At 40.9% G+C, this 25,913-nt stretch overlaps 1 protein-coding gene across 1 annotated transcript in view; it reads right to left on the bottom strand.

Annotated features, from left to right (window-relative positions):
* Positions 1 to 6,674, bottom strand: part of LOC120841602 (nose resistant to fluoxetine protein 6) — a 71,595-nt gene extending 64,921 nt beyond the window's left edge. Inside the window, exon 1 of the mRNA XM_040212529.2 lies at positions 6,416 to 6,674. Coding sequence (XP_040068463.2) covers positions 6,416 to 6,674 — 259 coding nt within the window. The remainder of the gene's footprint in view (positions 1 to 6,415) is intronic.
* Positions 6,675 to 25,913: the final 19,239 nt, after the last annotated feature.

Below are 25,913 nucleotides of genomic sequence, written 5' to 3'. Positions count from 1 at the left end.
TCTGGAAAAATCGGCCTAGAACGTTCGGCGAGTAGAACATTCGGAACTCGATCAGTCGAGAATGTTCTCGAACTCACGAAAACGCAATGCTGAAAGATTAAATATAAGAACATTCCACCGAGTGGAATCGAACCTAGACTTTCCGCGCGATAGTCAACCGCGGTAACCACTCGGCCAGGCACGCGGTCGCTCGCCGACGAGCGTGGCAATATGTAAGCCCAGTTTGGGAACCATTCGCGCAACAAAATATTTACAAAACAAAACGCGTACCAAATAAAGGTGTTTGATTTAGTTTTAGTCGCTATCGATCGAAGACTCTGTCCCCCTACTGAAGCCATATGCGAACCTTTAGCCTGAAAGTTCCAGGATAATGTTAATTCAAACAAAAATATTATATATATATATATATATATATATATATATATATATATATATATATATAAATTAAGACATGGTCATTACTTAATTGATATTCAGAAACACCTTAGATATGTAAACTGCGAGAAGGAAACTAGAACTAAACGCAATAATGTATGGTCACTTATCTCTTTAACACGGACTCCTTTCGAAACCTTTTTGTTAAATGAATTAGCGAATGGAACTCCGTGGATGTTGCAAATAGTGAAACTCTGAGGTTTTGCATTGAAAACAATTTAAGACTTAAATGTATTTGCACGTTTAAAATGCTTACCCATTGTTTTGGCCTCATTGCTGGTAGTATGTTAAGATAAATGAATGAACAAAAAAATTTCGTAGCAATAATCAATACGCAAGATGAAAGATTAAACTAGAAGGAAACATCTGAGAGGCAGTCGAGTGAGCCTTCTTTTTATTTTACTTTCTTTTTGTCAGAATACTACTCGGCCGAAATCAAACAAATTTTTAGATTTGTATAATATACAGAGATAATGTGAAGCAGAAAATTTAATTTACATACTCACTCCAGCTTCGTATGCCAAGTGGCGCACGTTTTAACGCATAAGGAAGTTCTCATAAAATATTATTCTCGCTGTAATGCAATTGGAGCAGATAATCTACAGTCACTGGCAAGGTGAACCCGGCGGGGAGGAGCTTTAGTTGTTCCGCCCCCAGCGCTAGCTACTAACCTTCGACAACGCTGCGGCGTACCGTACACCGTGAGCGCGCTCGTGCAACCAAAGCACAATGGAAGGCAGGGCTATGCATGCTGGAGGCCGGGTGTTCGAAATACACGATCTGCATTTCTCAATATTTCAGTGTTTATTGGGCAGGATATCTAATTATAGGGGGCGCTCTATCGAGCTTGCTGTCCCCACAGCCCGTTGTTTACAGACACAGCTGAACAAAGAAACTGAACCTCACCTAGCATGGTCTGGGCACGAGCGCTTTGCTCTGACCAGATATTTAGTCGCACGAGGAGCAGCCTTCGAATCGTCATCTTTGATTTCTCTGATCAAAAGCAAACAAGAAAATACGGTTTGTTGTCCCGACAACTGAAACGTACCGCTAAAGGCGTGACTGTTTAATCTCCTCCCCAATAGTCTTCTTATTGAACTGCCTGTAAAAGACGAACTAAATTGCCCAAAAATGTGACCTCCAACGTCCCTCCCTCATTTGTGCATAATATTATGCGTTCAAGTACAGTAATATCTCTCGCTATTTTTGGGCAGCTATATAATTCGCCCATGTTATGCAACTTTTATAAATGTTACAATTAAATAATAAATTGCCCCTCGGTGTTTTTCTTCTCTGTCAAAATGTATATGTCGTATGATTAAAATACCGGTAACTGACTCGTTTTTATTTCCTTTCTAGTTTCAATTTATGATCCAATTTGAATGTCCGTTTTGTTTCGGTTAGGGATGGTCAAATACGAATGTCTAATTTGTGTTTGTTACGGTTCCCAAAACACCTGCTCCTGAATTGATCTTGCTTCATTGAGTTTTGACTCCGGTTTCATTCTTTGCGTAAAACGTGACGATAAACGGTTTTACGTGAATATTACTCAAAGCTATCACTGACATGGCTAACGCACGAGCAGAATAAAACAGAAATATAAAACTCAACTTAATAGAGACAAAGTACATTTTCTTCTTAATGGAAATATTTAAAATGACCAGCCACCAGGTGGTGCAAGTCTATTCGTTCTAGTCCATTTGAAATGCAGTGTTTTTGTTTTGTCTATCATAGCTTTCTTTGCACGTCCCCTCAATAAGATAATAATACCTTATTGGTAGTCTGTAGGGTGCCTTGTGAAACAACAGGCATTAACATTCGTAGGCTTAACAAAATTTAAAGAAAAAAGAAATCCGAGGAATCGTCCAGAAACGCACTTAGAACTGTGAGTAAAGCGTGATGAGTTTAGAGAATGATCCTGCCGCTCAGTGTTTTCCGAAAATTAGCATTTCTGTTCTCAGAACTGTTTCTTATCATCGCTTTTTCATTGGTGCCAAGAAAAAGACCGTCTAGTCGACGATATCGACGGTTTTTTTTTTTGAGCGGGCAGTTGGTACATTTGATGACGCAGAAGTTAGAATGTCTGTATGGCTTCTGGTTTTTTTAATGATGATCTAACCAGTACACTAGGTAAGCTTATATTTGGGACAACCTTATTTTTATTCTACTTTCATTACTTATTCATTTATATGGTTGAGGAATCCATTAAAAATTGAGATAGCAGAAACAATAGTTAAAATAGTCGAAAGAGAAATTACGCACAATGAACGAAAGAAACGGAATTATTTTTAATGGCAGATTTGGTAAACTCAGAGTGCGTTCTGGCAAAAATTGATCCGGAAAAATGTTTAAAATCCTAAGATGTAAAACAGGAAGTCAGAGAGCCTAAGCTACTTTTCTTAGAAATTTGCAATTTCTTTATTTGACCAAAAGTAAGTTTTATTGTAACTTACTTACTTACCTCCTTTTCGATCTCAGTAACTGGAAAATTCGAATTACAATCACGTCTTAACTATTGGGTCCAAAACAAGTCACATTTGGCAGTTTTACGTGCCGAACCGACGAAGGGCAACTGGCAGGACTCAGCGGAGGACGGAGCATTATGTCTGGGCCACCTGGAGATCTTTCGAGGTACAACGAAAATCTCGGTTACACGGCGCCTTCTAGGCCGGAAGCCTCCGTCAGATTATGGACTCCGGGGCCAGGATTCGAACTCGTCTCCTGGGGTTCTGTATGACCGCGCCTCGGTTATATAGGGTTACCGACGAGCGAAAATGCGCTGAGAGTCTGCCTCATTGCCCTTCTGCCAACTCTTTGAAAGCGCTGAGGCGTCATCCGAACTCCGACCGTGGACACACTCCTTGACAACTGTCAAAGCCGCAACAGCCACAGGAAGACACACAATATGCCGCACATACAGCCAGGATGCCTTCTGTCATCAGGATGACAGACAGAATCGAAATTATGTCAATGCGATGTGTACAATAAACATCCTATTACAACTCCCGCCAGTCTTTTTTTGGATGATTAAGAATTTGAGACTCAATTGGGCTGATCAGTGCTTGTCAACAAAAATTAATCAACTTTACTTTAAACTGTCGCAATGAAAATAACACAAAGACATTTGGTGATGCTGCGGAAAGGCAGGAGAATTGTACCATGCTCAGAACGTAGGTCCCTTGTTACGCCATTAATGAAGTAGTTGAAACAATGCCACAAAATGTAACGAATGTAAAGCAGCGCCAAAATGTAGCTGCATTACTTTCTGGAAGTAATGCATGCATGCAATTTATTATTTTCGTGCGCTAGGCATTTTTAATTGCCTGCTTCTGTTTAAGATTACGTTTAAGAATACAAAATGAATTGTTTTGTTCTATGAACAACAGCAAAGTAATCTCGAAAAGTGGGGTCCATTGGTAAATTCTACGCACTATTTTTCGACAAGAAATATCTCAGTGAAAAATTATGAAAAGAAAGCATACACACATTCTTCAATACATTGGTTATCACATCGCAGAGCACACTATTTCCACTTCAGACTTTTTTGTAGAAACAACTATGCTAATTTTGTATATGCCAGGCATTTTTTTTTTGTTTTTTATCAACACTGCGGGTAGACTGCATTTCAAAATTTTATTGGTAAATATATTTACTTTGTTTTTATATAGGGCATGATTTCCCCCCACTAATTAAGTAAATTATGAAACCTGATGAATGTTCAAGAAAAGGTGTGAGGTTGGAATTAATTTTTAAGAAGTACGTCTTCAAATAAACTCGAATTCGATTTGCGTCAATTGGTCGTTTTTATGCTATAGCTTCGATATAAAAATACAACATGGAATCACACAGTTCTTGAAGATCTTCTATGGGTAAAACAACCTAAGGATGGCTTTGCAGAACAAGTTTCAGCCGGGTTGTTTTCGACATATTTGCTATGGTGTAAGTTTAGGGACTAATTTAACAAGGTTAAAAGGGATACAAAATCTAAAAAAGTCCTTCAGCCTCATAAATAAATAATCGCACATTAGGCATATTGTGTTATTATGAATAACACATAATTTATAAATCTCTACAAAGCAACAAATGAACTAGAAAAGCGTTTTGCAATGTTATTAATCTATCCGAGTAGAACCGTTACAAAAAATAACAAGCATAAAGGTGGTCAATAACAGCTTCATATGATCGAGCTCTCTTCGTGTTAATTGATAGACAAAAGAAGTACCAAAACTTAATTCTGGTAAAAAGCTATTAAAATAACCCACCTTTAGGTGGTTTAATTCATGCACAAGCAAAACATCCGAACATAAAGGTGTTCAGTAAAATATTATCATATCCACGAATTATGGTTTTAATTATTACACGAGTAAAATATCTAGACAAAGAGAGTAAAAAAACTGACTCCCATATTACACATCTGCTGGATGTAAGGGATACACGAGCAAGGTATCCGGTCATAAGGTTGGTCAGTAACTACTTTTCACAATCCACCTCTAATGGTTTTAATATATAAACAATGAACATATCAAACTACACTTATTGAGTTTAAGCTATAAGAATCAACATCACTGTTACAGCAACAATGGTGTCAAAACCACCTCTCTCTTGCTCATCTTTTAGTGCAAACATATTTTTATCAAGTATTTAAATTTAGTACAAGTCAATACTGCCAATGTAAGCGAACACTTTTCGATTTATATGTTGTAAAATAAATAACTGACTTGGTGATACTCAATCAATTATTTTTAATATCAACAACAACGCAGGAATTAATGTAAAAATTGTGAAAACGCCGGCAAAAGTGTTCACGGTTTCCGTAGTAAACTCAAGACCTGAAACAAAATGAAATGTTTCTTCTTCTGGAGGAATTGGGAATCAACATCATTATTTATTGTACAGCTGTAATTTTTTAAATGCTTGCCAGTAAAATATTTAATGAAATCCAGGCGAGTATCCCTAGACCCCAAAATAATATATTATCCCACCTACAAAAAGCATTCATACCTCAGAAACGTTTCAATGAGAAATGAAAGAGCTATAAACCCTTTATTGCAGTCTATATCGTGTTTCCGCTTTTTAAATAATAAGTTCTGTCATATGTGGTTTCGACCGTTTGTACACTCTAATGCGGATTGCGCGTAATGTCAGTTTTCATTTAAAAAAAAAAAAAAAAAAAGATCCCAGAGAAAAACATGAAACCTTCGCAAGGCCGAGTTAACCGTGCCACACGGGCAACTCGAATGCCATTTACAACGAATGACATTTGAACGATCGGTCAAACAGTGCACGACACTCCGAGCGTGGGGCGTTCCACGCGCAAGAGATCGCGAGCCAATTCGTCTATCACACGAATGTCATTCGTTGTAAACGGCATTCGAGTTGCCCGTGTTGCACGAGTATAAGTCAAACAAAAATTATGAACGCAAATAACGGGCGATAATTACCCAAGTTTGATACCTATATAAACGCTTCAACATTATCTGGATCACATAATTGGGCTATCCTTGCAAATATCAATAAAATATATAACGTGTCTAGTTATGAGAACGTTCTTAGCTTTGTAAGGGGTTTATAATTGTTATCTTTTGCTCCTGTGAGAACAGAAACTGCGCAGTTATATCATAAAGACTGTGCTAGCGAAGCCCTGTGGTTCTTAATCTTTTCATTATACTATTGTTTTATGATGTTCGTCACAAGTGAAGTTGACAATTGGAGAATCTTTAAAATGTACGGATTAACAAAGCTAAAATGTATGACGGAAAAAGATGGCAGAAACACACCCATACAATCAGAAACGATATGCAGATTAAATAAACTTATAGCATCTGCAAACTAGTTAATTAATCCATTCCATGTTTTGTTGCAGTCCTAGATATGGTAAATGTCTGATAATAATGAAGAACTTCTCGCACTTTCTAGTTAGAAGGGTTACAAGTAATCCAAGCCGACCATGTAAAAAAACAGGATTTTCCTTCTTACTTACTTCTTAGAGCCCATCCTTTCTGTTGCTGCAGGCCCATGAAGGTCTTCAAGAGGCTCACTGAGCAGGGCCCTGAGATCTCGGGTCTTGTCACAAGGTCCGAGATGAGCGGCATGCCTACTTGCGCCATCACTTGCATAATCCGATTGAAGTCATCTTCAAAGTTTCTCGTCGTGCTGTCCTCTTGAAGGACGGACGGACGCACCGAACCCAACCACGCGGCCAGGACCGCCAGCAAAAACGGCCACTTTGAGAAGTCCATCGCTAACTAAGCAGCGTTCAACGAAAAAAAAAAATAATAAAATCAAACACACCTCGGGCGGTCAGTTGCTCAAGACGGCACGAAACGCGGCAGCCGTGTATACCCAGGAAAAAAGTCTCCGATCCTCTCAGCTTCTTTGTGGCGCCCCGAAGAATTCGTAGCGGGGTAGGAAAAGAAGGGAGGAAACTAGGTCCTTCTCTTCTGGAAGCTCATCTCGGCTCTGGACGCCCATTCGCGACCGTTGTTGGGCTGCTTACGATCGCCCTTGCCCTTCTTACACTTATAGCTCGAGTACGGCTCTCCACTCGTCCGTCCACTTCATTCAAATTCCGCGTTCTATAGTCGGGGGAAAGGGACCTTTCCTCTGCACCTGGTGGGCTGGGACGTACGCGCTGGCGTAAGAAGGGTTGCTTTTCCTCTATATTCATTCTAATGGCCAATTGACCCAAATCGAACGCATCGCTTCCCAAGGCCGGCTTGATCGTCATATATGATATGCGTTTCGGGGGCGATCGGGAGAGGGGGGAGCCGGCAGGTAGTCCGACTATTTTCGGCAACGTGCGAATTCTCGTCTTCCGAGTTCGCCTTGCGAGTCATCGAGATATCTCTGGGTGCCTCGAGGACCCACGGGTGTCCGGAGTGCCGTTGAAGAGGGGGACGAGTGCCGATGATAAAAATCGCTATTAGGTATTCGCATCGGTTGCGTAATTTATTTCGCGACCGAGTAAGCACTGTGCAAGCCCTCTCACCTGACGACAGCTTGATTTGATACTTTTTCTGCCCCAGGTTTGGCCGCTAATCAGGCTTATTAAAATAGGAAGTAAAACAAATCACATAAAATGATGACCTGCGGTTTTTCAGTTGCCGAGTTCGAATCCCGGCCGAAGTAGCCTAAATTATTTAAGGGCTCATCGCGTGGCTCCGTGCCGCATAACTGAGCTGTCGGTTTTTCGTCAAACGACCCCAGGTGGCCACATGAACGCTAAGACCATCAGAGTACTATCTCCATTTCTTTGGTTTAGTGCGTAGACCACCCAAATTGAATTTCGGAATAACATACAATACGCGTCCAGAACGTTTTTTTTACCTCATAGCTTTGTTTTCGCTTGTCAATATAGATGATCTACGAAAGAATACATGCGCAATATATGACACGATGAAATAGTGCTTATAATTATAAAGGTGGCAAGCAAATTCCAAGAATCTAGTTTTTTGCAGAGCATGGTGAGTTATATATCACTCATATCAATGGCGCGATTGAAGACACCAACGAAAAAGCGCTATTAAGTAATTTCGATATCTGCTGGGACATTCAATATATGAAAGGTCCGATGTGGTCTCCAGGTGTAGGTATTATTTGCGGGTTCGAATAATTTCTCCGGGTTCGGCAGTTCTTCGCTACTTTTATTTATACGAGTTCGTAATACTATTGTCTCTTCCCGATTAAGGTCTGTTTTTTTTTATTTTATAGTGTGCATAACGTCTGCCACCAACAAAATATTTAGTCGTTTCTGTGGTCCTTCTACAGGATCCAAGATCTCGCCAAGCTGCGCTATATCAGCTTTACTTCCTCCAGTTTTCTGAGAAAATAAAACTATGCATTCCTATTGAACGATGGCAACGATTGGTGCTTCTTCATTACGGTTTAACAAAAGTAACAATATGTTTTTTTCGATAACAGTAAAATATTCTAAAACGTTCGAAGCGTGATGATGTTATGTGCCGATTTGGTGTGTATATATAATATGTATTATATGTAGATAACTTAGGGACTATCATGAATGATCGACCAGATCTTAAATATACACACCGTTTTCTGTATCTCATGGATCCCTCATGGGATCCATGAGATCCCATGAGGATGGGATCCATGAGATCCCATCTTCTAGACCATCATGGTCTAGAAGCGATTATTCAACGAGTGCATAAATAGTCTAAGCATTGCAAACCTATATTTCCATATTCCGTGAACTGATGAGTTCCAATTTTGTGAAAGTTATATGACGTCTGTAACGATACTAAGCGGGGATAATGATCAATCAATTCAATGAAATGATTTTAATTTAAGCAAATATTATTAGTTTTAAGTGTTATTTGTGTGCATCGTATAGGCTTATCTAAAGTAGTGTTTTCTTCTTTAACTTGGTGCTTTTAAATATAGTATCCTTAATCTGCCTAATCACTGAAAACTAGGTGGCAGCGAATTTTACCATTTATCGATTTATATTGTAAAACATTGAAAACTAATAAGGAACTTGTCATTTCTTATGTAAACCTCACCATATTAAAACAAATATAGCTTAATTCGTTGGTTCACAAAAAAAAGTTATAATTCGGTAATAATTGAGCAAATCAAAACAGGAGTCATGTCTTTAGTTTAAATATGCAATGCCTTCGTGAAAACAGCCTCCGCATATTTTAGTATCTTCTCGTGATATCAGAATTGTTTTCCGTCGGCCTCGCACACACGGTACCACTGTTATACAGAAGGTTTCTTACATCGTTTCCGCTGTCCCGCAACGTTCTCCGCAATCTGCTTCGAGACCCAGGTCTGTGGACGCAAGGCTAGCGCCTCGCATGCTCAGTACACTCTATAAAATACCTGCACGTCTACTTATAGGCAAAACACTCAAAAGCCAATCTATGCGATTTAGGAAATCACCTCAGCGAATGATGAACCGGAACATCCATTTACGGAACATTCATTTAGTCCTAGAAATGAAGTCTGCGCTGTGGCATTACGCAATGCAAAGCGTCTTACTTCCATTGCGTAATGCCACAGCGCAGGCTTAATTTTAAGGTCTAAACAGATGCTCCGCCTCATCATTCGCTGAGCTGATTTCGTCGACTGCAGAGGTTGGCTTTTTAAGTGTTTTGCGGTTAAGTAGACGCGCAGGCATCTTTAAGAGAGTGGAGTCTTCGTTTCGGAGAGCGTAGCGGAGGTGGGAAAACGGTCTACGAAGACTCCCTATCGTCATCGTCCCTGGGGCGGCTCCAGACAAGATATGAAAAATATCCAACCTTTAACATATAACCCTGTCTGCTTGTTTGTCTGTCTCGTTCCACCTGTATCATGCCGGTTTTATTTAATTTTACTCAGGCGCCCGCTTTCGGGTTGAGCGGCGTCGGCGTCGGCGTAACCGGGCACGTTGCATTATGAAAATATTTCCGATAAAATTTAGCGGTAAAAAAATTCCACTAAATTTAGAGGAAAAATGTTTCAACTAAATTTAGCGGGTTAAGTTTCTCCGCTAAATGTATGGGGGAAATTGATGTCGCGTAACCTCAACACCAATTCAGTTTTCCCGCTAAATTTACCGGGAAAATGTTCACTAAATTTCCCGCTAAATGTAACGCTTTTTTTTTTTCTGAATTTCCCGTAAAATTTAGCGGGAATATTTTCCCGCTAGATACAGCGGAGAAATATTCGCCAAGTTTAGCGAAAATGTCCCGCTAAGTGGGAGGACAGCAGGGGAGAAGGGGAGGGTACAGAGGGAGAGGGGGGCGTACCCTCCCCTCCATACCCTCCCCTTCCCCTCCAGAGTTGCGCTCTGATTCGGTGTTACATGGAATTCTAATTATCGTTATTTTTTTCATTTATTCATTCCATTCGTTTGTGCTTCTATCCATGTACTTACGAGTATTTCTTTTTAATTTTGTTTCTGTTCTGATTTGATTGCATGGATACACGGCGCTCACGCAAAAATGGGAATTAAAAAAAAAAACTTAACTCTTCAGTTTGCTCAGAAGAGCACCAATTTTCGTTCATGTTCAGCATGATAGAAATCTTTCTTGCTTGGTGATTATTTAATGTAAATAAATTGCACATGATAAGCCTCAAAAGATTGATATAACGGTACAGACAAAATATTTGCGGATTGTCCTGGTTTTTCCCGCTAAATGTTTGACTTAAGTCGTGGACTTCGATCGGGAAATCGTGTAAAATAAATTATCTTTATGTTTATTCTTCTCCTTGGTGGTTTATAACTCTACGCGGCATTGCGCCCTCGCATCTACTGTGGTTTTAGTAGACTACAGTCATCATTTGAATATCCCAAAAGAAAAACAAATATGAAACTAAATTGCGTTCTCTATTTAATTTGTACTATTCAAAGCTTGATTTCAAAATGTTGGACATATACTAAATATACATTTGAGCAGAAGACATATTCTTAAAACCTTTTATGTGTAGTCGTGGAACGAAAGGTAATTCACGCGTAATGCTAATGTTTGCAACGAATGGGACTGCTGGCTCAAGGAAAGACAAAAAAGCACGGACGTATGGGCGTCAGATAATGCGCAGCATAAATACTAATTTCAAGCAGTTCTAAAGAGAGCTCGGTTCTGCCAACTTAGTAGTCCAGGCTTGCGTATTGGTTCACCTTGTCTTCAGGCATCACCAAGGTCCTGAATAAACGTGCAGCAATCTTTTTTTTTTTTTTTTTTGCTAACAATACACCACGGGTAATACGGACAAGCGATCGCCTTATTTTCCTGTTCTTTTAACTTAGAATTCAGGGATTGCCAGATAATAAAGGAGCGTAGAGGAAAGTGCTCATTCAAAGCAAGGACTTACGTGGTAGAATTTTGTATCCTATATAAGTGGAATACGACATTACCATACTTTCATCATACTGCTGTTAAAATTAACCCTGACACAATTCTAAAAAGCGTTCTTGTATAGAGGGTCGTAGTCCCTTAGATATAGGGTCGTTAACTTTTGAATATAGCCTTGTAGTCTCTTGGAAATGGAGTCATTGTCAGATAGGGTTATAGTCTCTAATTAAGATTACTGGTGATAAAAGAAGAAATGCCGATGCGCTAAGGTATCGAAAATGTATTTCGCATAAACCCTACAACAACAAAAAATAAAATATGACTGATGTTCCCGGTTTGTGCAGCTCAGAGGCAGCATTAAGGAAACGCTAAGACGAATTCACGCCCCCTCTCTGTGCCAAGCCCATTTTATAAACGGGGTCGGGAAAACGTGTTAAATACATTTTTTATTACTAAGAAATATTAGCAGGATAATTTTCTTTAAGTTTATTAGCCTTGTTTTCAGATCTCCCTCCGCAATAGCTTTTTTTTTCTTTATATATTAATGTCTTCGTTAACATCGGACTCTAAACACTTATGGAACTCATTATCTATCGCAAAACATGTGTTCTACAAAACTTGTTTTTTTAATATGGTGTCATGTAGGGTTGCTAACCCATAATGTTTGAATCTTGTAAAGACTACACTCCTTATTTTGGCACATTCAGGAGCGACCAAATTTTGTTATCTAAATTATGGTGTCTTGTTGTTTAAGTCACCATACTCAAAGGGTGTGTAAAGGCGGTCAAGTGTGAATCTAATAGTTGCTTTATTAACATCCTAGGAATGTTTACGTTATTTTCATGATTCGTTAGGAGCTTCAGTACCTTTGAACGAGTACTTCTGGGTGCTATCCTCAATCAATGTTCCAAGCACGAGACAATCATTAGCACAAAGTTAAATTTATCACATATCGGTTATATGTTTTAAAAAAAATTCAGATATAGTAGCCACATTATATGATAACCTAACGCAAAGCACACGATTACATTTTATGCGCGGGAAGACTGATCGCTTGTAGACCCCGTCTTCCAATCCATATCATATAACGGCTGGTGTTAAATAAACCTTCCTTTTAATTCCACCTTCATAAAACGGCGTGTGGTAGACTTGTTGATATTGATGGACCTAACTCAACTGGTATTTTTATTACAAAGTAAAACATAGTGAGCAAATTTTATCAGATACCAGCAAAAGGCAAGGCCGTTGACGATAAAAACATAACCCTGAATATTGAGCCTGTAGCAGTAATTTTCACAAATATTTTAACATTGATTCCTTTTCTAAACATAATACGTGCGCAAAAACATACTGTTAAAAACTGAAGACACAATATTATAATCCAATCAATGCAAAGGTGCAAGCCAGCTGAACAAGAATTATGAAAATAATTCCGTGGATTGGGAAAACAGGAGGCAAAGGACGAACACAAATCACCAACATAGCCTTTGCACCATTGCATTATTTTTATTATCATATTAACCTTAAAATGCAGGCCGCTCGCCATTGTTGGTGCTAGACTGGTGGCAGGTTAAAAAACCAGTATGCTCCACTGACGTCTAGCTCCTGGTTAGCTCAGTTGGTAGAGCGCTCGACGGGAAATGAAGAGGTTCCTGGTTCCGTTCCAGGACCAGGCGGATTTTTTGGGTCGCGCACCAGTTACCTAGCTGTGTTTGGAGATTTGTGTTTGCCCTTTGTCTCCGATGTTCCCCTTCTCCAGAAGTTATTATCATCATAAAGACACATCTTCCAAATACTGATACATTCTTCTTTCATAGCTACTGCGATTCGCATGCAGTGTCTGCCATTATCTGCTTTTCGTTTTCCATACTTTCGGAGCCATTGTCGCCTCAGAAATAAAGTCGTGATTTAATTCTCAATTATATTTAGACCTTAAGGTCATATGCCGAACAAAAAAATAACTAAGATTGTTGAGTATAACTTATTTCAAAGTGCTGGCCTCTGCCATAGCAGGAGGTGCATAGTGGGACGCTGCTAGCGCGAGTAATCAATATCCGAATTTTTTTTACTGCTTCTTAAGGATCCGACGGCCGTTAAAAAAAAACGTCTAGAGTGTCGAAAGTTACCACTTGGGATACTACTAACCCAAGTGGTGACATCTGATGCCTGCCAATACCCCTTCAAAAGGAAATACGAAAAAGCGCCGGTGCCGATTTCCCACCACGGTGTCGCGTAGTGTACAAAACATCGGGAAGTGCATGTAACTCTCGCTTAGTATTTTATTTAACACTCATCGGAGGACGGGGCCGCCAAACCGGCTGTTCTCAAAATACGCAAACCTAACCACTCTCCCGTCCCCTAATCACAGGGCGACCGCCCGTTGTGAGCTCTTACTTCCTTCCCACTCTGCTCTTTTTGCGTTTGCTCGCGGATTTCCTGGCCAGACTTCCAAAACCCGGGGCAGAATTAATTTGATGTCAAATTACTGCCATTGCCGCTCTCTCGAGAGCGAATTCGTGTTCTCGGATGTGATGCGAAAAAAAGTTGTGTATTGCAGGAACTGCGATTGAACCAAATATAACCTGCCGCAATTTCGATATAATAGGTCGACCAATTTGGTGGTGCCGGCACGTTAGAAGCTACGCGAGCTGTGAAGACGTGGTATAAAGTTCCTCGAGGTAATTATACTCGTCTCAGTAGGGCTTCTGAAACGAACCGGCCTTTCTTTTCCGTGCCTCCCAATGGAGAGTCAGCATGATGTTATCAGACGAGATGGAAAATCCCTAGTTTACGTTTTATGTATGGTAGAACAACAAGCACCACAGACGTCACACTGTAGCGGGGTGGCTGAATAAAGCATGGCGCACACGCAGACCACGTTCTCGAAAAGTAGCCAGGGAATGTCCAAGTCGAGAAAAACCCGCGCAGTGTCTACAACTGGTGCCGAGAAATGTGTGGCACTCTGCGAAGGAACGGCTGGTCAAAGTATAGACGTGGATTCGATCGCTGGCATTATCTGTGCTCTCGCTGGAGCATCTAGAATGGGCAGTCGCTGACCGTTCAAGACCTGAGCGTTGTCAGCGCGTGATATCTAATGTTTTGGCAGCCTACATCAAAAGATCATCCGACGATATCTATTTGTTATTATGCTTCGTTTGAGCTCAAGTCCAAGAGGCAGTTGAAGTCCTGAGCTAAGAGGACCAATCAAGCCGCATCAAAAGAGAAAGCCACTTGGCCTTTTCCGTTTAGCGATGACAGAACGCGTTCAGAAACGTGATGAACACGACGATGGTGCGTTTTTGACGCTGTCTGATTGCTCCCATCAGCTTGCACAGGAGGCTACTAAGGACTTAAAGTGATACGAAGTATATTAGTAACATATCGAACGTCATCATAATAAATTACACTGTGTGGTTTGTTCCCATGGACGAACACACTTTTCACGCTGTTCCCCATCGTCCTTCACCTTTTTTCCTTAAAATGTCGCTCCCAATGAAAGCGTAAACCCTCAAAAGGAAACAAACAAAAACGTGCAGGATACATTAGGCAGATTACCAAAAAAACTTTAAAATTCTTTTTTTTTCTTCAAAAGTTGCGGTCTCTTTTTTTTCAGCATCGTTTGACGCATTTATTTGTATTCAGTTTTTTTAATTTTTTTTATGTGTTTTCTATTGCAACTTGTTTATTGCGGAGGAACTTGTGATTTGTCTACCAATAAATTTCTGGCAGTCGAGTATCGATGGAAACATTAATAACATATCTAGAGTATTTTAGGTCAGTTTACGGAGGATCACTCTTCATTGTACCGCTGCTACTGAGCATCTTCAGAGACTCGACGCAGAATTAGTGCTTCACAAAACTATCTAATAATTATTATTGTAACTCCTTACAGACTATTCTTTTTATCGTTGTGTCATTAAAAGCATTTAGACTAGCCATGCTAAATAGTACTTCCGGATATTTTCGGACTATCAATAGAATGTTGTTGCTCGGTACATTGCACAGGAAGTGCTACCCGAACCGCTTGAGCTATTCATAGTAACTTTTAAGGTTTATATAGCGTTTCCACTGTTTAAAGTGTAAATAGTACAATGCAAAATGTGGGATCTCCACGGAAGGAAGAGTATATACACGATTTTTATTCCCAGTATCTTTTTAGAGCTGTTAATCGCAGGCAAACCGAGCACGTTGTCAATGTGAGGTCAAGTCGTCCTAACTGGTTGTAATGAATTTCATAAACGGCCATACGAAGCGAACACGTCTTGGGTCCGCTTCTTTTTTTTACATCAGTATCAATGTCAGTGATTTCAAATCTTGATCATAAAAATATTAATATTACTAAGAAATATTTTGTCTCAGAATACTCTGTTTTTGTTTGTATCTGACTCAATTTGACTCTACAAGCAACGCGTATGAATCAAGTACCCGTTGCGTGACCCGTGACTGGAGTCCATGGACGCCTAACTTGAAGAAAAAGATAAACGTAATGTAGCCCCTTAACGAAAGCATGGATATTTGACTCGTTCAATAACGTCTAGGTCTGCATGCATACCTCCTAGCAGCGTTATCTTATAACCCAATGAGTTTATCTGCTGTTTACAAAACTGAAAACAAAAATCCAAGTGACGCGAAACAGCTCCATGCTTAGATGAACAGGTCATTTTGTTTGAAAATGCGAATCCCTCAAACCCTTGCACACCCTTTTACCCTTTCTATTTTCTGTGAAGGAACTACGCTCGCGTACAATAGTGCTCTGAAAAGTAGCGAGGCAAACGGATGGGACGCGGCCCTTTGCGTTGAGAATGCCAGCGTGCGTTTACAAATTTATGATGAGGCAACTTTATATATTATTTTTCCAAGATCAAATATTTTAAGATGCCTTTTGCCGCCTTTACATAGACGAGGGTCAAAATCGTATCTGTGCAGCGTATGAACGCATTATAACTTTCTGCTTGGACAGGAACATTTGTGAGCTCCTTATTTATTACAGATATTTTGTTGCTTGCTGTATACCTCTGATACTTACAGAAGTCTGTAGAATCAACTACCAAGCCAGAATTATGATTTTTGTTAGACATGTATCACTTAGACTGACGCTTGAAATTCAAGTTTAACAGGTCTCAAACCAAGAGACGTTTCATTCAAAGACGTGTTTAATTATTAAGGCTGGGCATTTGATCAATTAACCTCCCAATTAATCTATTAATGCCTTAATGCCTTAATCGCGAATAATTTTTAACCGGTTAACCGTCGAAATTTTGACAAACATAAAACAAGAAAAACATTAACGCTTTAACCACGCATGCGTGGACTAGTGCACCTGTATGAAGGCAAACTTTAAGTAAACCGTTGACCTAAAGAAAACTGTAGGGACAAGATTTGTATCTCCCGGGAACAAGTGAAGGAGTTTTTATTTGTCTCAGCCAGCCACTTCAACTTCGTGCGAGTGTCAGTTTAGTGCCGCTGAGACAATTTTGAAGAATCAAATGAGTTCTCTATTGCCGGAGAATATCAACAAACTTATCTGCCTCTGCGGTTGAAGTAATAATGTGCTCGTATGGGTGTCTTTTGACTGTTCTAAACTACAGATTGATTAAAAATCGGAAATTGTACATTCCCCTTTTTATCACATATTCAGCAAAGGCAAAACATGTAATTTTGAAAATTTTAGCAATTATGTATGGAAATGTACTAAATCGATTAATTAATAAATTAATCGATGAAACGGTAGCGAGGAATCGTGTTGAAATTTTAATCGAAGCTCACCCTTACTAATTGTGCTCAGTTGACGCTCATTAATGTGATGTGTTTATACTTGAATTCCAACTTCAAGTACAGTTTGAATGTTTATTTCTGCAGGTTGGAAAAGGTGCGTCAGCTAGATTGGGAAACTAATAACCCCAAAGTGTTTCCCAGTGGGCAGTTGGTTCCTTTTTTTCACCAGGAAATGCGCTGAGACGAAGGTTGACGAACTCCGAACGTGACGTGCACATCAAAGCGTCCCACGGCAGCAAGGTTGTGTTTTTGTGGCCCGCTATATTTTTTGGAGGACACCAGGCAGTGGGGCACTCCTGACCAACAGGCTCCTTTTAGAAACGCCACCATTTCTTTCTTTCCGGAGACAGAGAAGGACGCATTCGCTTTCGAACATAAAACTACGGAAAGTCGTTCTGGCGACGGGGGATTCGGGCTCCGTCTGCAAGCAGATTTCTGACATCCTGCATAAAACTTCTGAGACGCGAGAAAAAAAAAGACACTAGGAGGAAGTTATGGTAGTGACAACCAACCAGTAACAAACGGTCGTCTGACTGAATGTAGCTTGGAATATTGTACACTAACACCTGTTTCCTTCACTTTACAAGGGAAGGAAGCGAGTGATTTTGTGAGAGAAGAAAAGACTCAAGCCCCTGTAGACATCTAAGAGCGCACCCAGCAACTTTTCGAGCAGTCGGTTTTAATGTGCAGAGGAAAGATATCTAAAAACCGGTTTTAGTCTAGCCTTCATGAAAATTTGTTTTAAGTCCAGGAAGTCGTGTCTTATCGGAACTTGGTACCAATAGTTATCTTGCTGTAATTCGTTTAAGAGCGAGCACTTCAATTAATTACACTGAAGTTTTTGCAGACAACGAAAGGATGGCTGTATACGAGGTCTGGCCACTTAAAACTGGCGTTGTTTGAAACGAACCCTTTTGCCACTATTCAACAATTGTGTCTTTAATGTGCTTGCGTTTTCTGTTTACACTGTGCTCCATTTATATTTTCACTTCTGTAAACAACCTTGAAGGTCGCCTTATCTTTTTGCAGTTTTTTGTTTATTCACCTCGTCAGTGAACTTAAACGTTTTTCAGTGAATACTTAAAGTTTTGGGATAAAAAGCAATCACATGATGTCAACGCAGACAAAAATGGAGAGCATTTGAATATTTGAATTTGTTTTCCAACCATTAGATATTTTACTATAAAAGCTTGGAGCAAATGAAAGTACGAAATCACCGATTTTTGGTTTTCTTTCTCAAGCTTTTTGGAAAGTCTAATCAGGATTATTATTAAATTTGATATGGTGCAACTCTTCTGTACAGCTTTGGTTACCAAATCTCTCATGCGTGATTATTCTTTGTGCTCGAAAAAGTTAGAGTATTCCCGCGCATAAGTTCATGCTCTGTTTCTGTCTCATACTGAGAAAAATATAAGATTCATGGCGTCTGATGACATTTTCAAGAAAAGAAAGTTACTACTGTTTTTTCTTCGTATTTTCAAGATTCTCAAAACATATTTGTTTTGCGTTTTTGTTTATTGATTACACTGGGGAGTATTTTTCTGTTTACGTAAGTCATGTTTATTTCGGACTCCAAAATGTACGGTGCGACCTCGTTTTTACTCGAATCATATCTGCCATTATTTTGAGGCAAGCATGTCAAAATATACCATGCAAAACTTAATTTTTTTTTTAATTTTCATTCAAAATTTGTTGTTTTTATCCCCTTTGCGATCTTGTTCAGCTCTATATGGGTGGTTTCATCTAAACTCAGGCACGGATTTGGGTTCCAATTTTTAATTTTGACCAAAAAATTATCTGTTTTGGGGAAAACCCTTTTGTGACAGGGAGTGCAAACCGCAAGTTTGGGCGATTTTTCGTTCTCAATTAATGGACAATTTGAGCAGCCGAGGCGCAAACGGACCTTTCTATCGCTTGTCGGAGGTGTCATGTTTCACTCACTTCAACTTTTTGCCTTTTTTTGGTAGTGCAATGTAACTTTTTTCGGCCACTCTCAGAATAGGGATTATTTATGGCCAATAATTTCATTGTGATAATTTATCTTCAGTTTTGTTTTAAATATTGTCAGTGTGTCTCTTTGACAATATTTGTCAAAGTTTGACCAGCTCTTTTGTGTGACCAATTTGAGATATCGTGACATATTCAATATTTTTTAGAAATCTGAGAGTAAACTCTTTCTATTGATAACAAGTTTAACGTTTTGTGTAAAAAAGAAAAGGCAGTTTATTCTCGTAAAGCAAGGACTATTTCAAAACTTTTGCGAATTGGAGGTCGATTTTCTTTAAACAGCCCATACTTTTTGGCTCATTTTTTTTCTCTAGCGAACTACTGCAGTGTTTTATAAGGTAATACAAATATAACATGAAATATTTTGTTAGTATGGTAGCTATGAAAGGTTGAAACCTGATTTTGTTTGACTGTTTTGTCAGTAATTCAACTTACTCGCAAAAATACACTCATTCAAAATGGCGCCTCTTATGTTTTTAATAGATATCCTGGGAAGAAACTTATTCTGTGATAAATAATTTAAAGGCGATTATTTATATGAAATACATTTTAGAAAATTTGCCAATAAGACGTTTTTGGACGATATTTTTCAAAGTTTACCAGCTCCTCTGTGTGACCTATATGAGGTGCCTTAACATATTTACTATTTTCAGAAAGTTTAGAGTATACTCCTTTTAATGTTAACAAATTTGATGCTGTGTGTAAAAGAGCAAGGACCTATTTTCTGGTAAAACAAAGAGAATTTCAAACGTTTTACGAATTGGAGATCGATTGTCTTAAAAGCCTACCTTTTATTTGGCTAATATTTTTTCTCTAGCTACCTATTGCAGTACCTTATAATGTAAAATAAGCAGAAAATGTAATATTTTGTTTTTATGGCGGCTATAAAAGCTTAAATTTTGGTTTTTGTTCACTTGTCGCCCAGTGATACAAATGTCTCACAAAAATACACTAGTTCATAATTAACTCCTCTGAAATTTTTAGTAGATACCTGTAAATGCCTTTAATAAAATAAGATTCAAACGGCGAATTATGCTAATAAAGCATTTAGGTCATAATATCTTTAGTGTCTTTTTTTTTTGTTTGTTAATTGTCAAACCCCCTATCTATGCAATATTTGACGAAGTTCAGCCAGCTGTGCTGTACGACCTCATCAATATATTTTTATGACCTTTACATCACCGTAAAGCTGCAACTAGGGCTTAAATACAAATTAAGGACCCAGAGTATTGAAGACCTGGACTTGAATATATCTATATCAATATCTTTTTTCAAGAGCTTCTCATTGCGATATATTTTACCAAAGTTTGTAGCCCATCCAAATGTCACAAATGCAGCTGTCATCTGGCACCATCTATGAGTGTCTCGTTAACACTTCCTCCTGAAATTGGGCAATATGTTATTGCGCCAGGACTATTTGCGTCTTCAAGGTCGTTCCGTTTGTCGTCGGGATTTGGAGGGGAAACTCCTCCCAAAAAACAGAAGTTTTTTTGTTGTTTTTTTGTTCGTCGGGTAAGATATTTTGCGAGTAGCGCGGGTGTGATTAATCAGTTGTCAATCGCCCGAGCACGTCGTTGGGACGGTGTTCCGTTCATTGTTGGTGTTTTAGGATTGCACTAATGCAAGTAAAAGTTTTTCTTTTTTTTGTGGCCAAGTTATTTTGCGGCTAGCGCGGTTGTGAGTAATAAGTCATAAATCGCCGGAACGAGTCGTTGGGAGGATGTTACGTTCTTTGTTGGCGTTTTGGGTCACGAAAATGGGGGTGAAAGATATCACGGTTCAAGCGGGCCTTGCGTGGGGACTGAAGTTACCAAATGCAGGCAAACAAAAGCTACAGAAGCGTCAAAGGGTCGATACTGTATTGCCATTTCTTTCTGTTCGAAGTAGGAGAGGTGATTTGATCTGGCGATTTGAAATATTCTGCCGAGATGCATTTAAAACGTTTAGTTACCTTGAATGCGAACGAAACATACGTTAGTTCGTCGATTTCATTGTAATTCCGACATTCGCTTTGCATATCAACTTGCGGAGGTTGATTTCTGCCCTAAAATAGCAAAAATGGCTAAAATCTTTTCGGTGAAGCTAAGAACAGAACAAGCTTTATGGTGGCAGGCGTCACACATTTCCATTTGGAAGTTGTGAAAGTCTCGCGCCGAAGATTCTTTGTTCGACACCAACCAACACATTCTTGATTCAGTATTTTATGAAATAGAGGCGAATGTTTAGACAAGAACCCGCATACCTTTTATTGTGGTGCTCGTTGATTGAACCGTCTTGGCCGCGATGAGCACTTGATCGGCTGTTACCGTTGGGCGGCGGGACAAATCTCACCGGAGAACGGCCAGCGGAGATAAGCTCACCGGAGATATATAAGCTCACCGGAGAGAAGCTCACCGGTTAAATGCTCACCGCAAAACTGACAAATGCGGCGAAAGCTCATTTACGAAATATTTCATTCAATATTTAGAATTGAGTATGCTTGGCATTGTTCGCACTTTCGCACTGCAGTGTGTGTTGTTCTTTTCTTTTTTTTTAAATTCACGTCTGCTCTTTGCTTACCGCTCATGCTGCACTTTCTGAGTGTTCGCATATTTGTAATACTAAGTGTACTCTTTCAGCCACAGAAGAATATCTTGCTTTCCAAGAAAAAGGGGGACGAGGCAGGTGAACCCACGATGTTGCGAAATGCAAACCATAAAAGAAAAATATTTTTTGTTGTTGCTTTTTTTACGTGGAGAAAGGACATTGTTTCAAAAGCGCGTTTACATGAATACGACTTCAGCGCGTCGACTCCAATCGTACTTCGAATGAAGCCGACGCGGCAACGTTTACATGAAGGCGCAGCAAGCCCTACGTGAAGGTGGCGCCACGCCGTGTCTAAGCTCAAAATTAAAGCTGCATTTCCGGCACAGGCCGCACCACGTGACCATATTTTCCGGTGCATCGCACGTGAAGGCCTTTCGACTCTTTCAGCGAGCAAAAAGATGGTCTTACTGTCTTTGATTCTGTGCAAAAAGGAACGAGACGGAAGAAAGATTGAATCCCGAGCGTTGTGGGCTCCGGGTCGGGCCGCCAGGCCACTCTGGATAAGAGGCGACGTGCGTGCGCACGGCCTGGCGATCGAGATCGTTTCCAACCGCTCTGAGGACGCCACCGCGCTTCGCCTCGCCAAAACTTTCCAACCGCGACCGGACCCCGAGGCCGAAAGGCTCCGTCGCAGCCAGGAACAGCACCTAGGGGTGCTCGTTCCGTGCTACCATGCAGTGCTCGGAGCTCTCAGCGTCGTTCGTGCTTGCACCGAAGCGTCGGACTCCCTGAGTCGCGCAAGTTGTACTTCGCAAGGCCTGGACAGGGGCCGCCCTCACCGGGCAGCTCAACTATATCCCGCTCACTTATTTTGGAAATAAAAGCTCGCGTTTCTTCTCTGCAGAAAACTGTGGGCGATCACACGGGACGGACTGCTCTCCGCCGCCGCCGACAAAGTTGGCGGGGGACTTGCAGGGTCGAACCCTTCGCTGGTAACCGGAACAAAAAGACGAGCTTTTTCTTTATTTTTGTTTGGTTATAGCCCTACATCGCCTAAGCAAATGAGTGGAAAGGCTCCTCCCCAGTGCCATCTGGGTTCTGGAAAAGTTCCTATCGGAGATGAAATTCTACGGCGGTATCCTTTTAAAAGGGCCCTCAACGACATTTTGCTTCTTTTTAATTTACACCGAACCTGAGCGTAGGACGGGCATCGGATTCTCTTGTTATCAGCGCTAGAGTTGGATACGAAAGCACATCGCCTCACAAGGAGAGCAATTTGGCAGGTTCGAGAAAAATATTGCGAAATCCATAATGCAAGGAAAAGGTCTCCCCAGTTCCTGTACTATATCTCACAATAATCTACAGAGAAGAAGGACAAGCCCATGATCTTTGCTCAAGCAGAATGCTTCTGTGTTAAGAGAACCCGCCCGCAAAAGGCACTTTCCAAAGCCATGCTCTCGCACTTTTGCAGTAGTCAGCAGTGCGGAAATTTGGTGATATGGAGCATAGACCAGGCGCCATACCGGTCATGATATTTGAACATCAATACCTTGCGCGGCGTATACAACGTTGGGCCACAATAATGAAGTAATTTAGGGTTCACAGGTGGTCAGTTCATCAGAAGTATGCTCGGATGCCACCACGGATTTACCCCAGGCTCCACACAAATGCGTTATTTTACTGAAAGCATCAGCCAAGAGCTATTTCTGGTGGCCTGCAATGGACTGAAACATCGGGGCCGCAGTCGGAGCTTGCATGTATGACCTGTTTGGATCGAAGTAGTATTTTTACTCATTAAACGTGAGTTCTGGCCGAACGCTGACGGGGGCGGCAACACACCAATCATTGGACCCGAGCCTGATTCTCAACGACTTTCGACACTTTGATTGGACACTAGGCCCAGCCGACGGTCATCACAGTGGGATTGAGCGTGAACACAGATTGGACACGAGTGCTCTGACAGAATTCAGCTTGGCCTCGCGTCCAATAAACGCATTCAAAGGCCATCAGCATCGCGTTTCATTATTGCCGAGTTGGCGCCATCCGACAGCGATGGCGTTAGAAGAATGAGCATGAGAATATTCGCAGGCCTTGATTTTTTATAAAAATACTTCGGCCTTTCTTTTTATTCCACCTAAATAAGATGCATTTTCTGAATACTCGGACTTTAGTTTTCGCGGAATTCTATTTATTGTCTTGAAATTGAAATCAATTAATGAGAAACCCGTAAGTGACTATGATGCAGAAACCAACATTTAAATTTTCGCGCGCTCTTCTCTGATGTGACGTCACAAATGGTGCCAACTTTCAGGTCGCCCAGGTAGTTCTAAAAAAGTATGTCGACCGTTTTTTTTTTGTGTCGTGCTTCTCAGTGATTGGGCTTCCAATGATTCTATTCCCACCATCAAACGTCTTGTAATCTAATCAGCTGGGAACCTTGTTTATGGCCCACTTTTGTACCATCTATGTCGATACACTTCAGTGAAGACGGGTAAGAAACGCACACAAGCTGCTGAATGGCATCCCTAATAATGCTGAAACGTAGAAACTATAAAAAACCGACAGAACAGAGACTTTGTTGTTCTGACCGTTTTTTATTGTTCCTACGTCTCAAGGTTACTATGGACGATACTCCCGTGTTGCCAGTATGGGCTCTACCTTTAAGGAGCACGATGATAACTAAATTTAAAAATATATGGATTTAGCAAAATTTGTTTTTATTTTTATTTTTTTGTTTACACAATACTTAAGCGATTGGTGCAGCTGCGTCTATCGGTGTTTTGAGCCACTTTTTAGGCAAACCAGCGACTATAGAAAAATCCTCCCGGTGTTAACATAAACCAAATCAACTCTCTGACAAGAGGAAACCGCGATGGCGATGCTCTCGGCACTGCGCATGCGCAGATGCTTCATCTAGACCTGGCGTGGGCAAACGTGGGCTGGCTTATAAAAATGTGCTGGTGTAAAGCGCTGTGGCAGGTGAGGGAAGATTGTGGGAGCCAGTGGTTTCCCTCCCCCGAGAAGGCGTAAGCCGCGTATGTTCCTGGCGAAGCCGTCCGGCTTCGAGCCTGGTCGCTCCGTATCGTGTCGGGGAGAGTACGCCACCTTGTTAGCCTACCCTCTCTCACTCCTCCGCGCGTCTCCCCTTTTCGGGGGGTCGGCGAGATCGCGCGGGACAGTTGGGCCGGCCGCCCGGAGTCCTAGATTGGACTCCGGGCGTTGGGTCGAGTCGCGGCGTGAGCTCGTCCGATCGGCGATGAGTCAACTCTAGCGTTTCCCCTGGCTCTAACAGTCGGCGTCCCCTCCTCCTAGTGCACGTCAGTCTGCCGAAAGCCCTGGCCCGAACTCTTTCGACGACGTGTAGTGGCGTGAGCTCGGCCCGCCGGCGATGACTCCGCTCGCAATACTCCTTTGGCTCTCAGGTCGGCGGGCGCTGCGGGCACACTGTGTCCACTGCTCCCTTGACCGCAGTGTCTTGTTGGGAACCCCTGGTACTCAATAAACGCTGTTTGATACCGGGATCATCGTTGTTGGCACGGCGTTGGCCGAACCAGGCGCGGCGACCGCCCTCGCTGGTACCCGTCGGCCGTGCAGTGGGGCGGTCATCAGATTCTCCTTTAGAGCACCGGTACCCGGGCGTAAGGGTACGTAATCCTGCCTTCCTTTCCCCACAAGATATAGAGAGAATCACCAGGGTTGGGTTGGCTCTTATCTCGAGCGGTATAAAGGAGGTCGGGGATCGGTGAAAACTGCCAATAAGAGGCGGAATCATTTTTTTGGTACAGAGGCGAAGTTCTTTTTTGTTATGAACGCAAAATTCTGTCCTACGTAAAAGCTTTTTTTTTTTTAAACTGTAATTAGGTTACATTATGTGCAAATATGTGGCTTCTAGGTGATCGCTGTCAAGTGCGCTGTCTTTGAATATAAAGGCCGTGTGAATGGTAATAGTCTTTTTACAATAAAATAACGTGATGCGATAGTTTTATGGTTGTCACTAGGCACTGGAGTATTCCAAAATACAAAGTTTTGCGATTTACACTTTTATGATGTTCATGGAAGTATAGCGCTAAGCCGGTCCTGTATTGCAAGAAAATTGCAGTTTATGGGTTGCTTATCACGTTTCAAGCACCGTTAACATGCGGTGGTGGGCTCCTCTTCGTCGGCAAGTTGATAGGTCCAAAATGCAAGCTTGTTGAGGGGATCATAACTGCATAAAAATATCCTTTTGAATTCTTTTTTTAATTTTAAAGTATGCTATTGCTTAAAGTATAAGTTACGAGAAGAATTCTATTTATGTACCTTTTACAGGAGAAATGCAACTCGGACTATCTTGATCTAACTGTAATTCTTTTTGAAGCTGCGTACGGAATCCTT

Source organism: Ixodes scapularis, unplaced genomic scaffold (genome assembly GCF_016920785.2).
Source record: "Ixodes scapularis isolate PalLabHiFi unplaced genomic scaffold, ASM1692078v2 PGA_scaffold3__209_contigs__length_174095766, whole genome shotgun sequence".
In the NCBI taxonomy this organism is placed as follows: Eukaryota; Metazoa; Arthropoda; class Arachnida; order Ixodida; family Ixodidae; genus Ixodes; species Ixodes scapularis.
Note: the sequence above shows the minus strand (reverse complement) of the source record. Positions and strands in the feature narration are given on the sequence as shown.